We start from the raw sequence: 27287 nt of genomic DNA, 5'->3' as shown, positions 1-27287 counted from the left end.
ATTTTTTTATTCCGAACTTATACTGTAACAGAGTGTTTCTACATTGCAGCATTCATACTTTTTACTTAATTACTTAAGTAAAACATGTGAGTACTTTTTTCCCACCACTGATATATTTGCCAAATAGATTCAGCTGGTACTTACTGGCACGGTGACGTCACGTGACGTCACTTTTCCGTGGGAGAAATCTGATGCTCCACGTGGTCTGTTGTTTACTTCTTCCAGGAGGGGGAGGGGCACAAGCTGACCCGAAAATAGTGGAATTGTGAAACAGCGTTCCTGGTTAGAGTTACAGTACACATTAAGCTCATCATCCTGGAAAATAACAATAATATAATCTCTAAGAACCGCATCTGGGCGACAGGGACCATGTCAAAGTGCTGATCACCTCTCGTCTCGTCTCGTTTTTACAAGAAGAACTCGATGTATGTATAATGTTTTCTTTGTTCTAAAAGCCTGTTTTTTACCCCGTTGTACGGCGGTGTCGCTTGCCGAAAAGTGCAGATCTTTAGAGTTAACAACATGTCGAGCTTGTAGATCTTTAGTTTTCGGCCAGTGACAGCATTGTTTGTGAGATGGAGGATATATGAAACACGAAAGCTTTAATACTGCGAGTTTGACACGCAGCGACGCAGGGTTGATGTTGTTGTTGCGCCCTCTCTGCTGGGATGGTATATAAGTACTCAAATGTTTTTACTTAAATAAAAATATCAATACTGCAATGTAGAAATACCCTGTTACAAGTCCGGAATTCAAAATGTACTCGAGTAAAGTACAAAAGTATGTACTTAAAGTACCAAAAGTATTAAGTACTCATTATGCAGAATGTCTAATTTCACAGGTTTTCACATTTATAAAGTGTATACAAATCTTTAGAAAATATTTTCAAATTGCCAAAATGTATACAGAGCTGAAGTGGTTAATGTATGTTTTGTAATAATAATCAAAATCTATAAAGTAACTAGTAACTGAAGTTGTCAAACAATTGTAGTGGCTTAAAAGTATAATATTTGCCTCTGAGGTGTAGTGGAGTAGAAGTAAAAGTACTGACATTTGGAAATACTCCAGTAAAGTAAAAGTACCTCAACATTGTACTTAAGTACAGTACTTGAGTAAATGTACATAGTTACTTTACACCACTAGGTCAGCAGCTTCATGTAGCAGCCTGTCTTCAAAACACATAGTCAACCAAAGCAACTTCACACTAACAAAAGAAGCAAACAACACAATGCCATTGACCTATGACCATGCTTGATACTGCATTGTCTCGTGGGTGTAGCTTTGATTGATTGATATATAGATTTACTGATAACTGATTGAAGTTTTTTATACAAAAATGCAAACATGAACATATATTTGTACATAGCTGTCAAAAGGATAAAACAAAAAAAAGCTGAATAGCTTATTGTGGTCCAGAGTATCTGTGTGTAAACATGTCTGTGTGCCACATGTTATTGGGAGAGCGGTAGCAGAAAAATAAACTCAACAATAATAATAAATACATTCAATTCATACCAATTTCCAACGCACTGGCATATCCTTTGAGGTAACTGACTTGTGGACTTTTTGACTTAATTGACACTTAATGTAACTCAGAATCAAGCCTTTAACAAACATGTTTGCCATCACCTTGCCCCTTACTACTTTGTTTCTTGTTGCTCCAAATATAGCCTAGAATGCTCGAACAGCTTGGAAGCCGGCTTGCCCAGTTTCATTCAGGCTCAGGGGCCCAGCAAATATCCCAAGGACAAAGCCCGCAGCCTGCACAAACACTAGGCCTACATGACTTTATGAAATATGTCAGGTATGTCGGCAGAAGAGGGGGGTCTGTTGTGAATAAAGACAACCTTCGTTCTAACCCTGTTTCAGAACTTTTGTTTGGTGTTTTTTTTTCATGTGTTGCTTGTATGTACATTCAAGGCAATTCACCGGGGTGAAAAAGGAAAATGTTTTCCGCAGCCTGCGCATTCCCAACCAGCTTCAACCAGCCAAAGATGACATCTGTGTCGTTATCCTCACAGGTTGGTGTCAGAAAATGACATGGACATACTTCAGGTCAATAACCTTGACTATTATTAACACCTATGGTTCAGGGTGTCCTGACTACATACAGTGTACCTCCTCTTTTCTGTCTTTCTCCACTATGCTGTCCAATAAATCTGAAATCCATTAATCACTTAAAGGGATAGTTTACCCCCAAAATGACTTATTTTCTATTGATTACTCATCCCATGGAGACTTGAATTCATGGATGGAGTTTTTGTCGCATTCCTAAGCCAATAATTTGATGACCAGAGGACTGGTAGGCAGCGGTGCCGGTAGGAGACACAAAGGAGACTCTTTGTGTCTCCTACCGGAACCGCTGCCCTTTAAGCCCTGTATACTTACAAATAGCAAAAAGCTGTTTTACAAGCTCATAATGCATCACGATGCGACACATTGTGAGCTTGTAGATCATGACATGTTAAACGTTATCTTCACGGTAAAACTGAGGGCACAGACATGGAACAGTTTGGATTCCTCCATAACCTGTCTGTCTGTCTATTTTCCCGAAGGCCAGGGTGTGTTCTGCATAGACGCCAAGCCCTGGCAAGGCAGAGTGTCTGCACAAGGACACAGCTGGCATGTGGAGCACAGAGAACAGGACCAAACCTTCAACACTTCCATCGAGCAGGTGGAGGACCCTCTCAAAGCCATCACGGTAAAAATGACACATTTTGCTCAAAGTTTAAGAAACGGCATTCGAAAAACCCCTCGAAAACAAACTGTTTGTTTCCAAGGTTGTTGCAAAGTGCAGTCAGTGGTTTTTCATCAGATTTGCATCTGGCCGTGCTAAAGATGTCGAGTTGCGCCGAGTATTTTGTATGGAAATAACATTAAACAAACACGGCAGTGAGGCTCGCCAGCCTTTCCAAAATGGGGCCTCTTGAATTAAACAGCTATTATTATGTTAACACAGTCAGAAAGTAAAGTAGGCAGGTGCCTAAACGCAGCTGTTAACCGTATGTGCCCCGAGTCTGTTAGGAGTCACACATTTCCATCACTATAGATCATGAATTTAGCACAAGGCCAGCAGTTTGGCAGAATTGACTGATAGAAAGGCTCAGCTCCATTCTATTATGATTGACATTATTCTGAGTACAGATAATGTCTGTATAACTTGAGAACGGAGTAAATGGACACCTTGACCTGACCTGTACCAAGGTACAGGTCAGGCCAGAGAAATCAGCCAAATACTGAGGAGAATACACCACACATTCTAGCATCCATCCATCCATCCATCTATCTTTATCGGGAGTCGGGTTGGAGGAGGTAGCCGTTCCAGCGCATATGCTTATCTAATCATTTAAAGATAAGGCCAATGTTTCAACAAAAAGCTGCCTTCATCTTATTATTTACATTATTCATCCACCTCTCATCCACCTGAACCTATCGCAGCTGATTTTGAAATCTGATTTGAAAAGTAAACTGCTTTTTGGTCCTCATCCCACTGACAGGTTTACACTGAATAACACATAGTTTGACTAGAACAAGTGGAACATTGTCTTTGAAACCTTTGTTGTTCATGAAAAAAGAATACATATCAGTTAAGTTCTACGGCTCACACAACCTTTAAGTGTTTTGTCTGATTTATACTTAGGTTGCACACCGCTGTGAGCTTGTAGATTGGCTTTTTTCGGTGTGCGACACCGGCATGCAACAAAGTACGAATCACCTGTCTCCCCCTCCAGACCAAGACGGCTGACCTGTGTCAGCATCTGAAGAGGAATGGCGTGGCGGTACGCCAGAACCTCTTCTTCCCCAGGGTCATCTTCCTCTCGCCAGAGTGTGAGCTCGACGACGAGCTGAAGAAGAGGAGGGAGCTGGTCTCCCACGGCCAGATAGACGCTTTCCTCGCCTCTTTCAGGGAAGGCTACGTAGCCTGGATGTCGGATGCAGTCACGCCTTCCTGGCTGTCTGGTGAGTGGATTCACCTTTTATGTGTTTTCAGGAATGTTGTAATATTATCTAGATCTGCAGTAATGTTAAAAGGACCATACCAGCATGAATACATGTCATTGTCTATTCACAGCTTCAACCATATACTGTATCGTACATATACAGTAGACCATTTTCCCATGAATTGCTTTATTTTTAGATTGTGTGTTTCTTCACCTCAAACTTGCCTGAATAATTGCGTCAGTTAGACATCATTGCACATTTAATAAGTGAAATGACCTTTCAAATCAATCTGCACTTTATTGACACGAATGCATGCGTGAACATTTGTACATAATCTGTCCAAAGGATAAAACACAAATGAACAGAATTCCTCACATCAATCAAAGCACAATAAGTGGGTCTCAAAGTGGGGGTCTGGGGTCCTTGGGGCGGTTCCAGGGGGTCCCCAACGAGAGAATGTATAAGAATGACTGTTCAGATCATAGGTTTCATTCTCTCCACAGTTGAAGAAGTCTGTACTAAATCTAATCTATAATAAAAAAAAATCTTATGAGGGTCCCTGGTGCAAAATCATTTCAAATGAGCGGCCATGACCTGATAAGTATAAATGTGGATGAAAATGTTTGAGAACCACTGCTTTAAAAAGACAGTAGTAAACCGTGAGTCGCGACTCGTGGTCAGACCACCGGTATGGTCTTTTAACCCATTAAGACCTGAGGCCGATTCCACAAATGCCTCCTAAATCAGTAGTTCTCAAAAATAAATCATAAATAGCAGATGTACAAGCTCGCAGCTTGTAGATCTGCTATTTTTGAAAAGCCAACGCTAAAATCTAAAATGACACATGATGCTTTCCCGGTACAAGAAGATCTTCATCTTGTGGATAAAGTGAAGATGATGTACAGTTACAGTCCAACATAATCTATGATCGGTCCATATAATGTCACGATCAGCGTATAACGTGTGATGCATGGGAATACTTAGTGTGCCCTGATGGATATCGTCCCATGGCAGGTCATCTGTCGTACAGGCAGATGGAGGCGGTGCGGGACCTCCTGAGGAGGGTGGGGACGTGGGATCTGGTGAAGCTGCATGGCGGGGAGCAGCTGAAGGGAGACTACCAAAGCTGCCAGTTCGTCGCTCTCAACCGCCAGGAGACGGACACGCTGGAGTTCTCCAGGGTCAAGGCCCTGTCCTCCGACACGCTGTGGGCCCTGCTGGGCCACGCCCCTCAGGTTAGTTCACGTGACGTGAAGAGCTAAATCAGGCTGATCATGTATGTTGTACATCGATCGATGGTGACCAACACACTGGCACCCGGGATGCGTTCTAACTTGACACGTGAACTTAACCCATTGAAACCGGGAAACCGTCCGTGTCGTTTTAGATTTTAAACAGCTTAGCTGTTGTTTTATACTTTGGCTATTCAAAAATAGCAGATTTACAAGCTCATAGCTCACTTCGTGCCGCGCTATGAGCTTGTAGATCTGCTATTTTTGAAAAATCGTGAAAATGTGTGCAAATCTTTTGATTATATATTATTTTAAAGCGAATTTTTTTTAACAAGAATCTTTGCTTCTGGGGGTCCCTGGAACAAAGTATTTTGAGATAGGGGTCCACGGCCAGATACAAATACGTTTGGGGGTCCTTGACAGGAAAAGGTTTGAGCACCACTGATATAGCAACATAAGTCTTTCAGAAAACTGTTAGGATTTAGAAGACATTTTTAGAATCGGGTCCTCATGTCTTAATGGGTTAAGCCAAAATATAACAAAAATGGCCAATCAGCAAGCTCACAGCGTTTTGTGTCGATAACGATATGCCCAAAACAGGGACAAGAGGTTAAGGGGTAGCATGTGGCAATAATTGTTGTATTGCAGCATCACTGGAGGAACAAAAAAAGCCTGATTTACATTTCCTCTGAACACCAGCAGGTGGCAGTAGTGCTGTAAGTTTTGGGAAATTCACTTCCATGAAATGGAATTTGAGTCCCACTGAATTTAGTGCCATCATTTACCACCCTTGTTACAGGCATCGACCCATCCCCAAATCATTCACAGTTTATTGTTAGACGAGTGTTGTCTTCTTTACCTCTCCGGATTTTCCTGATGCATTAATACTGACTTTTACTACAAGGTCTTCAGTTGTGTAACTGTGTGTTCAAATCAAGTATAAATACTCGAGATCTAGAACGTGGTACTGTACATGAGGAGTGGTAGCTCAGTGAGGAAATAACGTCTGACACCAAGTCTAACCAAATACAAGACTTAGTGATATGAAGTTTAATTTATTTCATCTGGTAAATCTTTGGTCAAATATTTGTGATCATGGATGATCAAATTTTAGATTTTTGTGTTGGCTATTCAAAAATAGCAGATGTACAAGCTCACAGCGCATCACTTTGTGCCGCGCTGCGAGCTTGTACATCTGCTATTTTTGAACATTTTGGAAAAATCTTGAAAGTGTGAGAACTACTGATTTAGAAGGAATTTGTAGAATCGGCCTCACTTCTTAATGGGTTACTATCACAGAGAAGCAGAATGAGACTCCGTTGGCCTCGCAGTGCCTGCTTCAGATCACTTCCATTAATATTTGCACGCTGAGCATGAATTGCTCCCTTGGCCCTCCAAGCCGCCAGTTTCTTATTGAGGTAAGTATTCCAATGCGGTCGCAAGACGCTCGTTATCTGCATTCATCGGGCCGATTGAATGAATTGAATGGGCAGGTAATTGCACATAAGCGCTGTCTAAAAGCAGCATTTGCACCCATTCACTTTTTTATTTATTTAATTGGCCCGTGTTTGGGATTTAGAGTGGGCTGTTTTTAGTGCAAGGTAATTAATTGGCGAACAAGATGGTGCTGGATGTTTCCTCTCCAGGTGCCAGTAGACCAAATCTGATTTGACACTGTGTGGCGGTGATTATCAGCGGTTTTATTGATGCACCTGAAAATGAAGCACTAATTATTACGTGTATGGACAATAACGCTTGCCCCAATGCTCAGTTTTTGTGAAAATGTGTCAAGAAGCATTCAAATGTGACGAGGAAAACAAGACCGTCACTTCGTGTCGTGCTATGAGCTTGTAGATTTACAATTTTTGAAAAATCTTGAACATTTTGTGCAAATCTTTGAATATATATTTTTAGAAGCGAACATTTTTTACTCAAATCATTGCTTCTGGGGGTCCCTGGAACAACACATTTTGAGATGGGGGTCCGCGGCCAAACACATAATCATTTTGTGGGTCCATGACATGAAAAAGTTTGAGCACCACTGATATAGAAACATGCGTTTTTCAGAAAACTGTCAGGATTTAGAAAACATGTTTAGAATCGCCCTCAGGTCTTAATGGGTTAAACTAGTAGACTAACCACTAGTCAGGGGTGTGAGATAACAGGCTTTTTCTCAGCTTCTTGATTTGAGGTTTAACAACATTCCAACCTTCTACTTAACTCAGATTTCAATGTATATCTGCACTTATATAATCTGTAAAAAAAAGAAATCTGGAAAATGACCGTGCCATACTTGCAGCACATTCTATCAGACAATGTCCCAAATGTGTTGGCGCGTTGTTTCCCCTGCTGCTTTACGGTGCAGATTCGGATTGACTGCCGCTCACATTTGTCTTCTTCTTGCAAAAAACGAAGGTAGACGTAGACAGAGGTCAGACTCCTTAACGCCGCAGTGGGAATTACCCAACCACAGCATCCATTACAGATGAACACCCAGGCACCCACCCTCAGAGCCTCCTCACCTAAACGTTAAGCCTAGCTGGTGCTCCCCTTGCATACTCCACACAGGCTCCAGTGCACCCATCCACCCACCCACCCACCCGCCTGCCTGCCTGGCCCCCCGACACTCCACTGTCGTCGTCCCCTCCAGCTGCCCGTATATTCGATCCGTGACCCCAACATCATTAAGTCATTAAGACAGTCTCCAAGCGGGGCCCTGGACTTGGCCCAAGGGGACACGTTGGGGCTTCAACCAAATATATTATTCTCAAAGAAATATGTTTGTAAATGGAGGCAGTGTAGCCTTCTAACGTGGAGCGAGAAACGCTTCTCCTCATATTTCACAGATAAATGAAATTGAACTCATGGCGCAATTTCATTTCTCTGTGTAACTGTTCCATGAATTCAATGTTTTGTACCTCTCAGCTCATCTCCACTAGCGATGCGTTGTGAGCTTGGGACACTGTAGGTTTAAAGGAGTAGTTATTTTCTATCAATTACACACCCGATGAAGCATTGAATTCATGGAGATTTTTTTGTTTTTGTTGCATTCCTAAGTCAATCATTTGATGACCGGCGGTCTCCCTGGTAGGAGACTCCCAAGAGTCTCCATTGAGTCTCCTACCGGTCTCAATGCTTCATGGGGTGTGTAATTGATAGAAAATTTGGAGTTTTTTTGGGTGAACTATCCCTTTAAAGTTGTTAAACCGTTGTGGAGATTGATAATTAGCAGGAAAGAATGAAGGAAGCACTTAATTTCCATTAGGCTATTGGATTTGTAATAACCAACAATTTGTATATATTTTTTTACATCCCTTAAGACTCGTCTAGTCGTTCCGTCTTGGTAAAAGAATAGCTCTTAGCCAGTGTGTATAGCAGCTGCTTGGGGAAAGCGTGATGGTGTGAGAGGAAACCTGATCGCTCCCCAGGCACATTTTCAGAGCCTAGAAATAAGGCATGCCTTTGATTTGTTGAGTTGTAAACACACAGTGCAAGAAGAGCTGTGATATGACCTACAGTTTTCACTCGGGGGCATCTGTTTGGATGCAAGGAATGGGCACCACCAACCAGATTGTGTGCACAAAGCCCACCACCACGCAGGCCATAAAGTGTGTTTTTCTGTGGGCTTTTCGTTCAATTACTCTGTGGAGAGAGTGGGAGGTCTGGTCGTGTCCCCAAAGTGGAGAATGATTGAGTAGAGTGGCTGTAATTTATTAATTATGGGACTATATTCTTAGACCGCGGTGCCCGGCTTCATTCAATTTGTATGGATCGAGAGAGGGAGGGAGAGGGAGGGGTGAAGAACGGAAAGGGAGTTCATTTCACTTATGTTGCTTATCTAAATTTCCCCCGTTAGTAACCTCTTTCACAGAACCATAGGGCTGGGCAATATATATCGATATTATATCGATGTTGTAATATGAGATCAGATATTATCTGGGATTTTGGATATCATAATATTGTGATATGGCATGAGTGTTAATCACCTATTTTATACTTTCTGAATCTTTCCAAATTGTTCAGAAATAATAGAGGAAATGGGTGATTACAAGCTCACAACGTGTCGCATCTCAGACACTTTCCTTTTCTTTCAATTTGTATGATTCCTGTCCCGTCTAAATGTGGGGGTGGTGGTGATGCTGAAACAGAACCCTGTAATAAAACAGTCTTCTGAATCACAGTCGACCCAGCGGGTGTTCCTAATTGCATATTTGAGAAGCAGCAGTTTGAGTTCCTTTGGCCGTAAGCTGACCATACCGCTCAGCTGATTCATGGAGGCAAAGCCACCAGTCGGGGGGCGGGGGGGGGGAGGCTAATAATTCATCTACAAGATCTCTCTAAGGAATAGATAACAGGTATTGGTACAAATAATCACACCCTTGTTGCCAGAGAACTTTTTGTCTCGATCGGAAATTTCTATTTGAAAAACGTTGATTCGATTAAAGTATTTGAGATCATTTAACTTACAAACAAGTAACTTTTTGAGAGATTTTTTTATTAAAGCTGCCCTATGTAACGTTCCTCTTCTACCCCGGATTTGAACCCTGTTTCCTGCGCAAGTGCTGACATTTTTACCATTGAGCTAATGCTTGCTCAGGGGATAAATTGAATCTTGACTATCAGGTCAAAATTCGTGTCAGATCCTGTGTCTAGGTGAGACGTGACCTTTGACACGATCTAAATGTCTCAGTAGAAGAGAGCAGGGAGACAAAAGACAACCACCCCAATTGTATAAGTAATATTGTATTAACATACTCTACCATTCAGATTGGACAAAATCACATTTTATTGATAAAAAAATAGTTTTTAGTGCCGCTTTAAGTAAACTTCATTCAAAGAACCTTTAACTTTAATTTTACAAGGCACAAGCAAATATGTAAATATTGTCGTGTAATCGGGTCCTGTTATGAAATATGAAGTCTAAATTACTAATACCATTCATTATAATCCCTTGAAGGATTGTCAGGTGAGACTGCATGGCAGAGGGCCAAAAGGTTGAAGACAAAAGTCACTAAACTGGGTTGATAGGCTTGGCTGATTGTTCCTGCCAGCTGCAATTGATGTAATCAGTAAAATACACACATGAACTGAACATCACTTTATTTAACCACTTAAGCCCTATTACAAAATGTTCAAAACTACACATCGACCGCATAATTGTTGATTACGGATGTTGTCAAAAAGTCAAACTATGGCAGAATCTATCGGCCAGACCGATTATAATATGGCAGTGGTTCTCAACCAGTGGTCCGGGGACCCAGGGGCGTAGCACCAAATTCTGGGCCCTGGGGACAAAGATTCACTGTGGGCCCCCATATGATTTTTTTCTTTAAAAAAGAACAAAAAAATACTTTTTTTTTCTTTTTTTTTCTTTTTCTGGGGGGGCCCTAGTAACTCAGTCCCACTTACACCCCCCCTGTGACGCCCCTGCGGGGACCCCAGCTAAATGATCGAGAGTTGGTAACCAAATGGACCATTATAGATCTTTAACTCTTGAGAGTGTAAAATGAAACCAGTGTGAGAGGCTAAATCTCATCAAATGGTGGTCCGTGGCTCAAATGCCGAATAAATAATGGACCTTGATATGAAAAGGAACCACTGTAATATGGTATATTTACCTTGTTGCCAGGGATGCATCAAAGTCTCTGTGACCGACTGGGCAACAGGTTCCACACAGATTTAGCTAATTGAACTCTTCTTTTCGCTGACATTCCTCACCGTACTGCTTGGCTCTCTCCCAGGACGCATGTGTCAGAGGCCCCGTAATGGACAGGGTGGTGCGCGCCGCGCGCTCGGTGCTTAGAGCGCTGAAAAGGCACAGAGGAGCCACATCAAGCGCTTTGTGCTGTTAATGAATGGAGGCACACAAAAGGACAGGAGCTGGCTATTTGCAGAGCCTCTGAAGCCTGCTGTCTAAATGGATAATATTGGCAGCCGGTGTGGCTTGTGTTGGTTACTGTGTGTGTGTGTGCGTGTGCGCGTGCGCGTGCACGTGCACGTGCACGTGCACGTGCGCGCGCACGTGTGTGTGTGTGCGATGCGTGCATGTGTGTGTGTGGGGGGGTAGCCATTTTGAGAAATATCTTGAGTAATACCCATGACTTCTTCAATATGAATGAGTGATTGCTGATGAAAAATAAATGATATATAGACTTATAAATCCATCATAGTGATCAGTATAAAAAAAGTGGAAAAAACAACAATCAGGCTTTTGTTTTGTTCTCATCATGTTTTTTATGAATTGAATGTCCCAGCCAAAAGACGGCGTATAGAGATTAATGTCCCTTCAATTCACTGAACGTCTGTGGACTTGCTTGAGTTTACTTTGGAAACAGTAACACACATCTCTGGTGACGTGATGGGTGATCAACAGCTAAATATTTATGTTACAGATTCAGACTGCAACTCCTGAGTGTCAATTTAACTATAAATGTTTGTAAGGACACACCGGGGGGGGGGCGTTTGTGTGCGATTAATTCGCCTGAAAATATCGTTGCTGTCGTGTGGAAAGAAACCTTATACTGTATGTCCAAAACTGTTCTTTTTCAGGAAATGGAAAAAGGAACCCGTGTTCAATATTTATAAAGATCCACAGACAGACGTAACCACTTTCACTTTCAACAATAGCAGATATGGCAGATCTACAAGCGCACACCCGTTGTGAGCTTGTGGATCGGTTATTTTTGCTACTTTTGTATTACACTGTAGTATGACGAAGTAGGGCATTCATTTGCGGGAAAAAAAACAACTGTTGAAATATGGATTTAGAAGGTTTCTGCAACAATATGTTCATGAGTGTTCATGAGTATATTCACGCAGAAACTGAACTATTAATGTGGCGATAAAGCAACATAGTTTTTTATTAGGAACAAGGTTTATTTTTCTGAACTTCCGTACCGCGAATAAAGGCCTGTATGAATATTTGCCGGTGAATATTTCTCATCAAACTAATAATTTGGTGATGCCTCATTCATACAGGTTGATGCTTTTATTCGGGTGAAAAAATGATTTTGATAATAAATTCACTTTATTCATCACACAATAATTCACGTTCTGTGTAGATGTACTCATGACACAAACAGCAGTTTAAATTAATGTGAATTAAGCGCACTAAATAAACGCTCTTGGTGTGTGTAAGGACCTCTGGAGTGTAAGAACCGATCCATATGGTTCCATTTCTACACTCTCACTTAGATTAACACTCATTTATAGTGTACATTTAATTGTTTTCACTCAGCGCTTGTCGCTCTATACCTGTTTTGTGGGGGAAAGTTTTGTTTTGTACAATTCCCATGAACAAAGGAGAGTTGCAGGCATTTCTCAACAGATGAGAAAAGTGTGACGAAATTACCACTCTTTTCAGATTTCTGTAATTGCAATATAGCTCTTGAAGGGAAACTGGTATTGGAAATAATTTGCACCAGAGTGTGTGTAGGAAGCTACAGGGAAAAGCTAGCAATGCAATTACACAGCAGATGAGTGCTGCAGGACCACAAGTGTCTGTAATGAACTAGTTAAGACACCGGCGTACAAGCACTTGTACAGTGGCATGCATTGATGAAAGCAGCCTTGTAATATGTGTAATAGGTGTGATTAAACTTAGCAAATCTAATTTTTTCCACTCGCACGCTAAGCCACTGTGAAGTGTCCCACAAAGAGTTTCTGCGTTGGACGATTTGAAGATGACTCAATGTATTTTCTCGAAATTCACCCACCGGATCGCCATGCCTGGCATTCTAGAGGGTTTTTCAAGCACTCTTTTGTTAATTTAGTTAAACATCAACACATAGAGGTCATGTTTTACGCATTCATATTTAATACAAAGGGCGGGAATGAGCATATTGGCATTTGTAATGGAGACTGAGTTTCAATAAATTTGAATACATGTTTAAAAATGCTGTCAAACATTAATTCACATTATGAAACGTCTGTCAGAATGTGGTAAATCCATAGTGCGTTTAGACACTTCTTTTAATAGTTAATTATATGAAAGGCTATTCGATTCTGACAGTTATTCAGATATGCACACGAGCACATTTATTGCGGTACTTAATGCACTGCACTCGTACTAGGTAAAGAACTAGTACACTAGTACGCTAGGCACATGCATACTGTATGCTGTGGCATACTTTGTGTGAAGCTTATGGCACAGTATGTATGTGCATCATTTGTGTGGTTGTCCTTATTCAGCGTATCCTTGTTAGAGCACAGGCTTTTCTCACATAATTTATATGGTCCCAATTGTGAAGCAATTAACCCATTAAGACCTGAGGCTGATTCTACAACTGCCCTCTGAATCAGTAGCTCTCACGCTTTCAAGATTTTTCAAAAATGTTCAAAAATAGCAGATGTACAAGCTTCGTGCCACGCAGTGAGCTTGTATATCTGCTTTTTTTTAATAGCCAGTGCTAAAATCTAGAAGGACACAGTTGCTTTCCCGGTTTTAATGGGTTAAAATGTGTTAAATTGATTTAGTTACAATAAAAGTTAGCCTGTGATACCTGGCATAATTTCTAGTTTATGGTCATCAAACCTAATGAAGTGGTACTGTAGTAGTCTAACTGTTATCTGGCCTTGATATTTTTTTGGTTTCTGGTATAGATAAAATGTTTACATGGTTAAAGTAAACGCTGTCTCTTAAAAATATAATATCTAATAATTTGAATACACTACTAAGTACCATTAAGTATTAGATGTAGCCTAATTTATTGATTTTAGTTTTTGGTTTATCGTCCAGAACATTAATTACTCATATATAAATTAAAGCTTTCTTTCTAAGATAATGACTATTTGCTCTGGGCGCTTCAGGATATTACAGTGAAAACCATATCTGTATGTTGTAAGATATGATCAATTGGGAAGGCATGAATACTGGAGAGCAGTGAGTGGAGCAGAGCCTCTTAATTACCGTTTCAAAAGCTATTCTGCTTAATTGAGGAGACCAGAGCTGCATGGGGAAGCGGACAGAACAGTATGGTGGTCGGTCATATGCATTATGCAGATGCAGTCAAATCCTGAGTGTTCATTTAACTCTGAGAATATCCAAATGTAAGCAAATGTGCTTACATTTGTATCCTCTGAGTAAACTCTAAGAGTTAAATGAATGAATGATTGATTTCACAGTGTAGTCACTGACCACCTGGTCATTTGTGCATGACAAGTTCTCAGTTCCTAAACTAATCTCATTACACAGTGCAATTTATTGATATACTATGTGTACAGTATGTATGTCTGTGCGATATTTATCCAATTATTTACTCAATTATTATTCTAATTGAGTTGGTGGGTATTGTGTCCATATGCACGCCTATATGAGCAAAAAGAAAGCACTAGAATGTATCGCTGTGTGGCTCTGTTCAAGCCACCAGGGTTAACCCATTCAATCCGGGAACGCGTCCGTGTCACTTTAGATTTCTTTGGCTATTCGAAAATAGCAGATATACAAGCTCATAGTGTGGCACCAAGTGCCGCACTATGAGCTTGTAGATCTGCTATTTTTGAGAATTTGTGAAAATGTGTGCACATCTTTGTGTATATATATATATTTTACTTTAACTCAAATCTTTGCTTCTGGGGGGTCCCTGGAACAAATGATTTAGAGATGGGGGTCCGTGGCCAAATACATATCATTTTGGGTGGTCCTTGACATGAAAACGTTTGAGAACCACTGATATTATAGCAACATACGTTTCTTTTTTTAATTTTTTTATAGGATTTAGAAGACATTTGTAGAATCCCCAGAAGCAAAGATTTGAGTTACAAATGTTCGCTTTTAAAAAAAAAATATATATATATATATATAGTCAAACTAAAGATTTGTGCACATGTTCACGATTTCCCCCCCAAAATAGCAAAATAAATCTAAAAATAACACACAGATGCGTTCCCGGTCTTAATGGGTTAACGCACAGCACACTGCATATCCCGACAGCGGGCTGCTGTCATGTGTATACAGTCAGTATGTAGCAGGTACAGTGCAGTATATATAATTGACGGCCCTGCCATCTGTTACAGTTATGTGAAATTACAGATAAACTAGTTAGCAGACACTTTGGCCCATTGTCCGTTGTTTTGATAATCACCCTTAATAACGGGCGGCATCAATATGGTCTTTTAAACCTGATTTGGGAGCTAATGGAGTCAGATGGGGGCAGTCAGTGTATGCTCTGGGGGTAATGTCATTAGACATGTTTGTGAAGGGCAAATTAAATCAGTCATAGATCGTGGCCCCTCAAGTCAGCCAGACGACCAGACCTATTGAAGAGAAAAAGCGGGGGATTCATATTTTAACCTCTCACAGAAAATGCACTTATGTGGCTGGAAATAAAGTCAGATGCTGGGTGAATGGATGTAAATGGCTATTGCTGGGACTCTAATGGCTTCCTGTTAGCTGAGGCAGGTTGTAAGCAACAGGCAGAGCTATTCAGAAGTTAACCAGCCAGTTCTTTCTTCGTTTTTTTTTTCTGGTCGTAGCTTTGAGCAAATGTGGTTACCGAGCTAGACCGTGATGTCACCGACTAAATATTAACTTTGTCATCTCACCGGATGACCAGTGCGTAGACTCATAGAATGCGTTGTAATGGGTGATTCTTGAATTGACACTCTCTGAATTAACCACTTTCAACCTTGCGTCCCTATTTTGGCCATTATAGGCAAAATTATAGGTAAATTAAATCTCTCCATTTGAGACCCCACAGGTAGAAAGGATGAGGACACCACCGGTCCCCTTTATGGAGTAAAGATTGCCATCAGCCATTTGTACACTCTATTTTTCTTTAAGGGGAGTGAGCTGTCATCTAGCCCTAACCCTGATCATTTAGGGTTTAAATGGTGAAAGGGATAGTTCACCCAAAAATGTACTTTTATTCTATCGATTATCATCAAATTATTGGCTTCGACAATTCGACAAAAACTAAAAAATATCCATGAATTCAAGTCTCCATGGGGTGACTAATGGATAGAAAAAAGGTCATTTTGGGGGTGAACTATCCCTTTAATACCAAAATGAAGATATTATACACTTTGCTGTGTTGCAGGTTAATATTTATCCGCTGTGCCAAAACCGCACAACATCTACCCAATTATCATTATACATCGAGATGACATGACACAAATTCATGTCTTTCTTTTTCTTTTCTTTTTTTCACAACCAACCGCTTCTGGTCCCGTTATGCGCTCGACTTGTCGGCAACGGTGTGCTGTGCCGTGCTGCGCTACCGGAGGCATGTTATTCAGGTGTTCCTTCCTTCTGCATCTGTGTCTTGATGAGACACGGCGAGGGGGGGGGGGGAACAAAGAGCTCGCCGTCTTTCTTGAGGCCGGTGTGGCGTTACGCTCACTCCGAGTTCACCTGAAATACTGCACCCATGGCTCCAGGTAACAGCCCCCAATGACTGATACCCCTGCTCGTGTTCTTTAAGTTTATCAGCAGAAAGAATCTGAACTTTGTGAATGGCAACACACACAGGCGGTGACACGTCCTAATACGCAGTTAAACTGAACTTATGCTTAGCTGTGCGCCGGTGTCGCGCACCAGAATTAGCCGATCTACAAGCCCACAACCACATTGCGACGCGACATGTTATGAGCTTATAAGTAGGCTATTTTCCGGTGCGCAACACCGGCGGCGTATATCAACAAGTTACAACGTTCCAGACATTATTCACGGCTCGTCAGACCTGTCAGACATTTTAATTAGTCAGTCCTATAAATAATCGGAGAGGACTAATTTCTGTTTAGAGATAAACATAAAAGCGGATACACCGATACAATCTAAAATGCATGTCACAGGGTAACTGATATACCTTGTGATGTTTTATGAGAATCCTTGTGTTAACCCTTTTAGACCGAGAATGCATCTGTTTAATTTTTAGATTTCTTTGGCTATTCAAAAATAGCAGATATACAAGCTCATAGCGCGGCACCGAGTGTCACACTACGAGCTTGTACTGTATGTAGATCTCCTATTTCTTCTTTTCAAGCGAACATTTTTTACTCAAATTGAACCACTGATGCCTATAGAAACATATGTTCTTTAAAAAAAAAACTGTTAGGATTTAGAAGACATTTGTAGAATCCCCAAAAGCAAAGATTTGAGTACAAATATTCATATATTCAAAGATTTGCAAAAATGAGCTTGTATATCTGCTATTTTTGAATAGCCCAAAGTATAAAATAATGGTTAAAGTGGTTAAAATCTAAAATGACAGCTGCTTTTCCCGGTCTTAATGGGTTAATGTGTCTCTTCAGATATGAATGCGGCGATATCAAACTGGGGGGTTTGTGATGGTGAATTTCTGCCATTCGAGACTCTGCAGGTAGAAAAGACGAGAGTGCACTGGTCCCCCATTTGTGGGGTGTAAAGATTGCCAGCAGCCATTTGTAAGAGGTGTTTCTCTTTTTCTTTTCTTTTTTTGTCTTTTTAAATGGGAGTGAGCTGTCATCTTTGGTTAAAATAGGTCAAAAGGTGAAGAGTGAACCAGCAGCAGGATTTATGACTATTAGCAGACGGTAAATAAGAGGAAAGAGCTCGGTGTTCTTGTGAAATGTGAGGAGTGATGTCATTCAGACAGCTCCCCTGACACAGAAAGTGAGAACAGGGGGAACAGGGGTAGACATGGTTAGGTGAGCTCTGAGGCCTTTGTCTGACTCCCACCCTTAGCCCAAGGGTCCTGTCCTCCCCCCAAACACACATAATATATACATGTACATGCACACTTAGTTACCAGGATCTGTCTGTGCTTGAACAGATGATTTTGAGACCTGCGGACAATACTCATAGACATTGTTTCGGTTAAATGTAGGGCTACGTCTTATCTGCCTGGTAGGCAGCTGATTGCACTTGAGATTAAGTTAACAATAAGGTGCCTGAACTTCATATAAAAGTTCCTGTGTCATTTAACTCTGAGAGTGAACAAATGTTACATTTGTACACTAACTCAGAGAGTATACAAATGGATAAAATAACAGGATTTTACTGTGTATAACATAATCAACTATTACTTTTAAGAAGTATGCAGAATGAGAACAAAAGTGCGAAAGTGAAAAAAGTGCTGGAAACACATCAAACAGCATCTCAGATGTACACGATGAAAAGTATGTGCTTTCTCCTGATGCCTTTTTAGTTAGACTGCAGCCAAAGACAATTCCCCACATTAGGTAGAAAGTGCTACTCATGTTATCTCAGGCTTGTCCCGTTGTTCAGCTATACATTTTACAGGATGTAGCAGGCAATCCTCTCCCAATAAAGGCCTTTACACAGCAGGGGGGTGGGGGCAAATAAATGATACAAAACTGCAAAACTATTGATGCCTCATTCATACAGGTTGATGCCTTTATTTGCATTGCGGAAGCTCAGAAAAATCGCTAAAGGTAATCGTGAACCCTGATCTTTGTTTCTGCGCTATAAGTGACTGGGGCTGGGGCGGCACCTGTCAGCCGGGAGTGTTGAACAGGAGGAGTAGGACGGAGGCACTATGTGCTCCCGGTGGGGGCTCCTCACTGGCCGGTGAGCCAGTAGGGCACAATAGCAGTGGCAACCCAGAAATGTGTGGGGAGGGTTAATTGGCATAACGACGTCAAAACGGCTCCTCTAAATCAGTGGTTCTCAAACTGTTTTAAGTCAAGGACCCCCAAATTGATGTGTATTTGGCCGCGGACCCCCATCTGAAAAGATTTTGTTCCATACAAGATTTGTGGTGGTAAAAATTTATAAAAATATTCAAACATTTTCAAAAACTGACAAGATTTTTTTTTAAATAGCTTATGTATAGGCCTATAGAAACCTGGGGGTCCCGGCACCCCACTTTGAGAACCCCTGTATTAGACCACGGACCACCATAACTCTGAGAGAGTACAAATGGATCAAATGGACCCGTAAGGGTCCATTTGGTTCCATTTGTACACTCTCAGAGTTACAGCCACATAAGGGTCCATTTGGTTCCTAACTATCCATCATTTATCTGGGGACCCCCTGGAACCCCCTCAAGGACCCCTGGGGGTTCCCGGACCCCACTTTGAGAAGCACTGCTCTAAATCAAATAATAAAATAAAAAAATCACACCCAGTGTGAAGTGGGCGGTGTCTTGCTAGCTAATCACAATACTGAATGGAGTCAACCAATCATGTACAAAAAATAAATACATTTATTGAAACACTCTTTATGATGGAAGAAACCATAACTTTAAAAAAACAAATGTATGTTTTTTTTAAAGTTATGGTTTCTTATATAGGGCTATGCACATGTGTCATGTGACACTGGCCAATCACAGTCCTGAATAGACTGTGATTGGCCAATCACGGTGCAGGGTTAGGCGGGGTACATTTTTGGCCAATCACAGCGCAGGATTTGTTGTACAAATATCCAAACCTCACTTATAGGGGCGGTTTCACCGCCCAAAAATCGGGGGGATTAATGGACCTCTACATGCATCACAGTGTACTGTATGTTCCAGAAGCACATATCCTATGATCATGATGTATGCCTGTAACTGCTTTACTTCACCTTGCTGCTCGGTTGTAGATTGGATACAGATCACCCCCCCCACCCATCCTCATACACGAGTTAATCCCTCAGACACTTGAGACAAGTGTCTAGGATTTACATGCAGTGACATCTCCCATTAGCTGACACACTGTCTCCTTGGTCCTCTGTGAGGAAGAGCTGGCAGGCAGCAGGTAGACTGGACCACACGGGAATTGCCCTGCAGCCCCGCTTTGATTTGATGCCAAAGACACAGACACGCACCCTTCCTGTGTGTGTGTGTGTGTGTGTACTCAGGCCTTTTGGAGGGGAGGAGGGTCTGATGTAATGGTATAGCAGAAAAACCCTCACCTCTTACTGTAAAATCACACTACATTGTTATGGTTTTCTTGTCGTGCATTATCTCTGGATTCTGAAGTTGGAACTCTTCTGTATTACCTTCAATCTTGTCGGAGGTATTTTGAGCAGAAATATTGCTCTGGCCATTCCAACAACAAACTGATGATTGAATTGTCTAGAATTACTCCAGTTTTGACAGTTTTTTGAGTATTATTCAAGATCCGCCAAAATACATTTTAGTCGACTACATCAACTGTAGATTTAGTCAACTAAAATCAGATATTTAGTAGACTAAAACTAGACAAAAACTAAAACATTTCAGATGAAAACATGACTAAAACTAAATGGAATTTTATTCGAAAGACTATGACTAAAACTAAATCAAAATTTGCTGTCAAAATCAACACTGCTAGCAATAGGTTGTGTTTATGAATGGTCATTAGAGAGAGATTTCAGAGGCGTTTGTACCGCCTGGAAGTTGGCTCTTCCCAATCTATTTCTGCTTTTCACTCGCATCACTGCTGACAGAATTAACTTGAACCTGGGCTGAATGCGGAACGTCTGAGCAACGTCTGACCAATCACAGTAGCCGAACGGTAGTTCGGAGGCACCGAACACCCAAAATCAGTTCTGAGACCGCCCACCCCAACCTCTGAATGATGTCATATAGAAGTCTGTAGCCAACAGAACAGATCTCTTCTGTTGGGCTGTAGAGGAAAAAAAAAGTTTAGCCAAACCGATATATCAGTCGGGCCGATATATCCGCCATTATGTGACTTTTTTTTTTTACAGTATCTGCAATTATGCAGCTAATGTGTCCCGATTATTATCCAATTTCAATCTGGTGTCCCTATTTTGGGCATGTCATTATAGGTGAAATGTGTGAGCTTTTAGATCGACTATTTTTTGACTAGGGCTTAAAGGAGTAGTTCACCCAAAAATGACTTAACTTCTATCAATTACACACCCCATGAAGCCTTGAATTCATGGAGATTTTTTGGGGTTTTGTCACATCAAGCCAATCATTTGATGACGGGGTGGCTGGTCAGTAGGAGACTCTTGGAGACGCTTTGGTCATCAAATTATTGGCTCAGGAATGTGCCAAAAACAAAAAAATCTCCATGAATTCAAGGCTTCATGGGGTGTGTAATTTATAGAAAATAAGTCATTTTTGGGGTGAACTATTCCTTTTAAGTGGTTAAATAAAGTTCAGTTTGTTTATTTTGTATCTATCAAAAATATATTTTTGTTTATTTTTATTTATTTCCTTTTGCTTATGAAGTTAAATGTTTTCAAACTGATATAAAGATTTTGCACTTTTTGATTAACGATTGGTCAAAACATCGGTAATCTGTGGTTTAGGACTCTCCGAAATCAGGATCGGACCAAAAAATCTGGCACACGCCCCATGACTGAGTAAATATAGTGACACCCCACGACTGAATAAATATTAAATTAACCTTTTTGCAGCTGTGAGCTTTTTAATTCTTCTAGAATCTCGAATAGACCACCGTTAATTATTTCATGTAAGGTTGTCACAGACGTAACGCACTTTAACACTCCATCAAAATGGCCCATTATGTCTGAGCCTGACGGGGGGAAACCTTAACTACATTTAGACACGCCGGTAATTGAACCACATGCTTTTAAAAAAAAAGAATGGCTCACTGCGTCTCTTGTTTGGCTGCATTTACAGGGCATAACGGAATATCACGGCGCCTTTTCAGCCGTTCCCATTTTCTTTCACTTCAGCATTAGGCAATTTTTCAATTATCATTTTTTCTTTCATCTCTGGCTCTCCGTAACGCCTGGGCCTTTTAGTTAATGGCAGCGACAGTTGGAGCCCCAGTGTATCGGCCCCTGTCCATTTTGTGGGTCATTGTGGATGCCCAATAGGCCTTTTATTACTGCAACATCAAAAGGCAGATAAGCATCAGGAGTTGGGGGAGAGGGGGGGGGGGCACCCTATGCTAGATTCATTCCCTCTTCCCTTTGTCTGCTATTGAACATGATCATTTTAATAGTGAAGAGGTTGGTGGGCTCCGGGGGGCTGATGGGAAGTGCTAACACCCCCAGAGGTCCTATGAATATGAGCCAAGTTGATAACACAACTCCAACACGCCGCGGTGTGCCCTCAGCACCTGCACACACTCACTGTTCACCTAATTATCTAACCAACAAAGGCCCGCCGCAATTTCAGACACGCATCCGCGTGTCATTTACTTTAGATATTACGCTGCTTTAAAAAACGGGCAGATCGAAGAAGAAGACAAACTCAAACACACACAATTGTGGCTTACAGTATACAGTAAGTTGGCTGAAAGCCATGTGGCTTGTGTTACAATAGTGTCAGACACTTCAGAGTGAATTAGTGTCTATTAATTTGGGGCTTGCATAAAGAAATACATTTTTGACACAGTGGCAGACAGGCAGGTACTGTGGGATGAAAATGAGCCCAAAACAGCCCCCAACAGCCCCCAAAACTGCTGTTAAATCAGCCGATTAAATGAAATAAAATAGAATAAAAGATTCAATCACTAAGGTAGTAGGCACAGGATAATGGCGTCATAATGGCTGATTTTACACTTGGTTGCATGCTGAAAATAGCCGATCTACAAGCTCACAACGCGTTGCGCCGCGACGCGTTGTGAGCTTGTAAATCTGCTATTTTCAGAGCTCAACACTCGAGCGCAACCAAACATAAAATGACTTGTCTTTTAGTTCTCTTCTCCACTAGTCCCTCCCTAACATTTTAGTCTAGTTTTTATTTGTTGACAAAATTGTCAATATATTTGGTCTGTTTTAGTCATCATAGCTTAGTTTTTATTTCGTTTTTATTTTGTTTTCGTCAGTGAAAAAAGTTAGTCGCCAAAACAGATTCGCCATAGTTTTAGTCGACTAAATCAACCCTGATTGCTAGAAAGGGCAAACCATCTGTTGTTCATCAGACAGCAGTGCTGGCTGTAGCGTACACTGACTGAAGCTACTTGAGCGCGTCGCTACAAACAGCACGAGCCGTGGTGGGCGCCTGGGCGGGGTCTTCGTTCCAGAATACAGAAATGTTCTGTGGCGGTATGAATTCACATTTGCCTGTCAGACGTCAGTTCGGTTCGGGGAGCCTGTTCGGAAGTGCTGTTCGGAATGTTCACAGACAGACAGACATACACACACACACACAGACAGACGGACAGGGTGCAAAACATAGTCTTTCAGAAACATCCCAGGTGTCACATATTTAAAAAAAAACGGAATTGCTTGGCACTAATGTACGACGCCTCAGTACATTGTACATACACACATGTTTTTAATGTTAGTTCAACCATACAAGAGCACAATAGCCAGGTCCAAATCGGTACAGTGTGTGTGGTACATTCAGTGAAAGAGAACCAGTGGTGGAAAGTAATTAAGTACATTTACTAGAGTATTGTACTTTATACTTTCACTTTAGTTGAGTATTTACATCTCAGAGACAAATATTTTCCTTTTAGTATTTGACAGCTTTATTAACTTTTTACGTTGCAGATTTAGATTACTATAAAAACATAATATTAACTGATATATTATAGCAACACTTTTTACCTGAGTGAAAATACAGGATATTTACTTGTAAACAGAGTATTTCTACATTGTGGTATTGCTACTTTTACTTCCGTAAAGAAAATCAGTATAGAACTAATTTAGTGCCCTCACAACCATTGTGCTCAGGTACTCTCATCTAAAGAGCCGGAGAAGACGTGACAGCTTGTAAACGTAGAGGTGAAAGGTGAAGGCCACGAGTGTCTGCCGAGGTCTAGACGGAGGTCAGAAGGTCTCAGTCAGGGTCAGGACCCTAGCGAACCCTGGTGAACCTCACCTTACCCGGGGAATCCAAGCTGAGATGACCCTGTAAAACCGGGGTGTAGGGGGGCGTTGAGGTGGTCATTCATTGTCTGTTCTTCTCCTTCTTCCCATCTCCCATCTGCAGGTAACGGTAAAGATGTTCAAGCGTGGAGCTCAGGGCTGGTTGAGCAAACCCCTGAACGCCACCACCACCATCCCGTCCAACACCCAGGTGATTTTCAGGATCTGTGGCGAGGACGCCGATGCCAAAATACCAGCCAGCAACATCCACAGCATCACGCTCAGCATATGACCCCCTGCAACAATGGTGAAGGGAGGGTATGGCCCCACTTGCGATGCATATAGTATAATCCTCAGTGTACAAGCGTACAAATGGAACTAAATGGAACCATAAGGGTCCATTTGGTTCCATTTGTATCCTTTCTGTGTTAATATAACTCTTGAGTTAAATTAATCTATTAAGGATTTATTAACTCCAAGTTGTCTATTAACTCTGAGTTAAATTAACACACAGATTTTACTGTGTAAGGTATGGAATTGTTGTTGATTACAGGCTCACAAGTGCGTCTTGTCAAAATCATACAACAAGCCAAATTCCTTATTCGGTTTATTATTGATACTTAAAATGCAATTACATTTTATTACGAGTGCCTTTTACACTGTGTCGTGTTTGTTTATTGTTTATCATACATTATGCAATTCTGCAATTTTAGGGAAAATAAACATCCCTTAATTCACCTACCGGCCGGTCACACTCTGACAATATTATGTTAATGAGGATTGGCTCAGACAATTAGCCTGATTAGCTTTCTCTTGTTTTGAATTGCTAGGGCTGGCCCACACTTTACCCCAGACATTAATTATCCATTACGTCGGCTGATTGTGTCAAAGTGGTTCACGTTTGAAGTGCATAATGTGTTAATAGTGGCAGTTAAAAACGGGCGGCCTCTCGCGCAATGAGGGCTATGCAACGTATCACCTCTATTGGTTTAATGGGGAGTAATTTAGAATCTGTTTAGACGGTGCAACTGTGTAAGGTGCTTTATTAATATACTCTACCCCAGAGAGGGGATGATAACATATTCAAGAGTTCCCACCCAGCCTCAGCCACGAGCAGCATTCATTTCTGTGGCTGTGAGTTCCCATTGATTTATACTTAAGCCATTGTCATGCACCGGAAATAACCGCTCTACAAGCTCACAACGCGTCACAGCGCGACACGCTGTGAGCTTGTAGGTCGCTATGTTTGGTGCACGACACGATCCGCAAACCAAGTATAAATCACCCTTTACTTCCCATCAGTTACCCAACCCGTAGCGCTGCGCTAACAGCTAGCAATTCTATTTACTGTGCCTGGTAGTGGCCAAAATGAAGTTATTTTCCATCAAGATATCAGTGCCTTTGGCTAATTTGATAGAAAAGGGCAAGCTCGCTCTGTTTGGACGGTATCTTGTGTGCATGGCATCTCTCTACCTGAAACAGCATTACACAGTACTCAAAGCTCTTCACTTCTTAAAAAAAAAATGACTGCTTTATGATTAGCCTCAGGGTGCAAATCTTTGACAGTTGTAAAAACAGCACTGCCCACCTTTTTTTTCTTTTTTGCATTTGTAGGTTTAATATTATTTTAGTGTGACTGGTTGTTCTGAGAGGGTTCATGCTCTCGCTATACTTCTCTTTTTAAGTACTTGGGATTGTTTTTGTTTGTTTGTTTTTTACCACTTTCAACCTAGAGCCCCTGTTTTGGGCATGTCATTATAGACAGATTTCACACATTTTCTTCTGACACATTTGCTAAAATGTTCACATTTATTCACAAATGTTCACACATTTTTTTAAATAGCAGAGCTTGTAGATCAGCAATTTCTGACACTCGTACAATGAAGTATAAAATAGGGTTAAGTGGTTAAACCTATTTTAGGGTGAATGGGGTGCATTTGGGCTTCTTTGTATGACCTATGCAACTGTTATATCATGTGTGTCTACTCTATAACTGTATCATTTCATAAATAATCCTGAGTTTTAATTTTACTCTGCGAGTTAAATTAACACTGTGTAGTGATGAGTTCTCCCCACTCAGAACTGAATTGTTCTCAGGAAATAAAGCCAGATTTATACTTAGTTGTGTGCCGGTGTAGAGCACCGAAAATAGCATAGGCTACCCAAGCTTACAACGTGTCGCACTGCGATGCATTGAAAGCTTGTACATTATGCTATTTTCAATGTCTGACACCCGCACACAACTATATACCGTAACTCAAGCTTTAGAGCCCTGTGCTCAACATCATTTTGATAAACTGACAATACTAGCATCCTATATTATAAGATGGTCCAGGATTCATTTATATAGAACTCTTCAGGGAAACTTTTCTTAAAGCAATGGATGCATGCTGGTTTTTATTCTAATACTGTAACATTATTCATTGGTTGATGTGTCAAATGTTTAAAAGCACTTTCAATATAAACTTAAGAAGCATGATTGACACATTTGACGTTACGTTTTTAAAGTGTATAATGTAACCAAATATTTATCTGTTTACATCTATTTGTACTTGGTGATAGAAGAAATAAAATTAATTTAGTGAAACATTGTGTTGTTTTATTATTATTTGAGTATGGCACTGTGCAGTTTTGTAGACTGTCAATCCCCATGTATTTATTTTTTTAAGTTTTACACTACAGTTGTCCTCAGTGTTAAAGTTTTACACTACACAGTTGTCCTCAGTGTTAAAGCTGCAATCCGTAGGTTTCATGTCCTACACAGGATTCAAACCACCCAGGTCTCCCATGTGGATGCCCAGACTCCTACTGTTCATCCAAGAGGAAGGTCCTGCTTTCCAAGGGGATATATTGCACTTGTGAGTTTCAATTTGTCAACCAGATATCCAGGGTCTGACTAGCCAGCTCCAACCACCCTTATGTGCTAGTTACAGTACATTTCATTTACATATTCGACCATACAGATTGGTTAAGATAACATTTAATTCATTAAAGCTTTAATGTAACTCTACAGAACGTACAAATGCATACCAAATGGACGGCTCTTATTTGGTTACATTTGTACACTCTACGAGTTAAATTAACACTGGCTTCGACTGTGTACGTCACTTATCTCCACTCCACATTATGTGACTATAGGTCTCCATGGCCAAGATGAGCTGTTAACAGTGAACCACTTCCACGACAACAGGGCTTCTTCAAAGCCTCGGCCAGGAGATGGTGCACGTCCATCAGCGGCTCACCGTGGCTCTTTGAAAAGCACGCAAGCATGATGTTTCAAGAATGGTCAAGGAGCTGGGATTAGGGACGGATGGCTGGCCACGGGGACAAAGGGGACTCTTGTCAGGTAGGGTGGCCGGCCCCGCTCTTGGGAGGGGATGCCAGGAGGGCGGAAATCAACATGGAGATCAGACCAGAACACAGTGCGACAAGCTAACAAGGTAAACCGATCT

The 27287-nt window shown here is 41.2% G+C and overlaps 1 protein-coding gene across 2 annotated transcripts; it reads left to right on the top strand.

Annotated features, from left to right (window-relative positions):
* Nucleotides 1-242: 242 nt before the first annotated feature.
* LOC308104079 (uncharacterized protein) lies at nt 243-26337 on the top strand. 2 transcript variants are annotated; one of them, XM_080454359.1, is made up of 7 exons: nt 243-425; nt 1671-1804; nt 1921-2021; nt 2556-2701; nt 3732-3960; nt 4957-5177; nt 23960-26337. In XM_080454359.1, the coding sequence occupies exons 2-7, from the start codon at nt 1677-1679 to the stop codon at nt 24125-24127; spliced, it is 993 nt and encodes a 330-aa protein (XP_080310485.1). In that variant the 5' UTR covers nt 243-425; nt 1671-1676; the 3' UTR covers nt 24128-26337. The 2 variants fall into 2 exon arrangements, with proteins under 2 accessions (XP_080310485.1, XP_080310486.1); XM_080454360.1 differs by lacking the exon at nt 1671-1804.
* The last annotated feature ends 950 nt before the right edge of the window (nt 26338-27287 follow it).

This window comes from Gymnoscopelus braueri (assembly GCF_963280865.1).
Source record: "Gymnoscopelus braueri genome assembly, chromosome: 17".
NCBI classification, from domain to species: domain Eukaryota; kingdom Metazoa; phylum Chordata; class Actinopteri; order Myctophiformes; family Myctophidae; genus Gymnoscopelus; species Gymnoscopelus braueri.
This window is presented reverse-complemented; position numbering and strand designations above follow the sequence as displayed.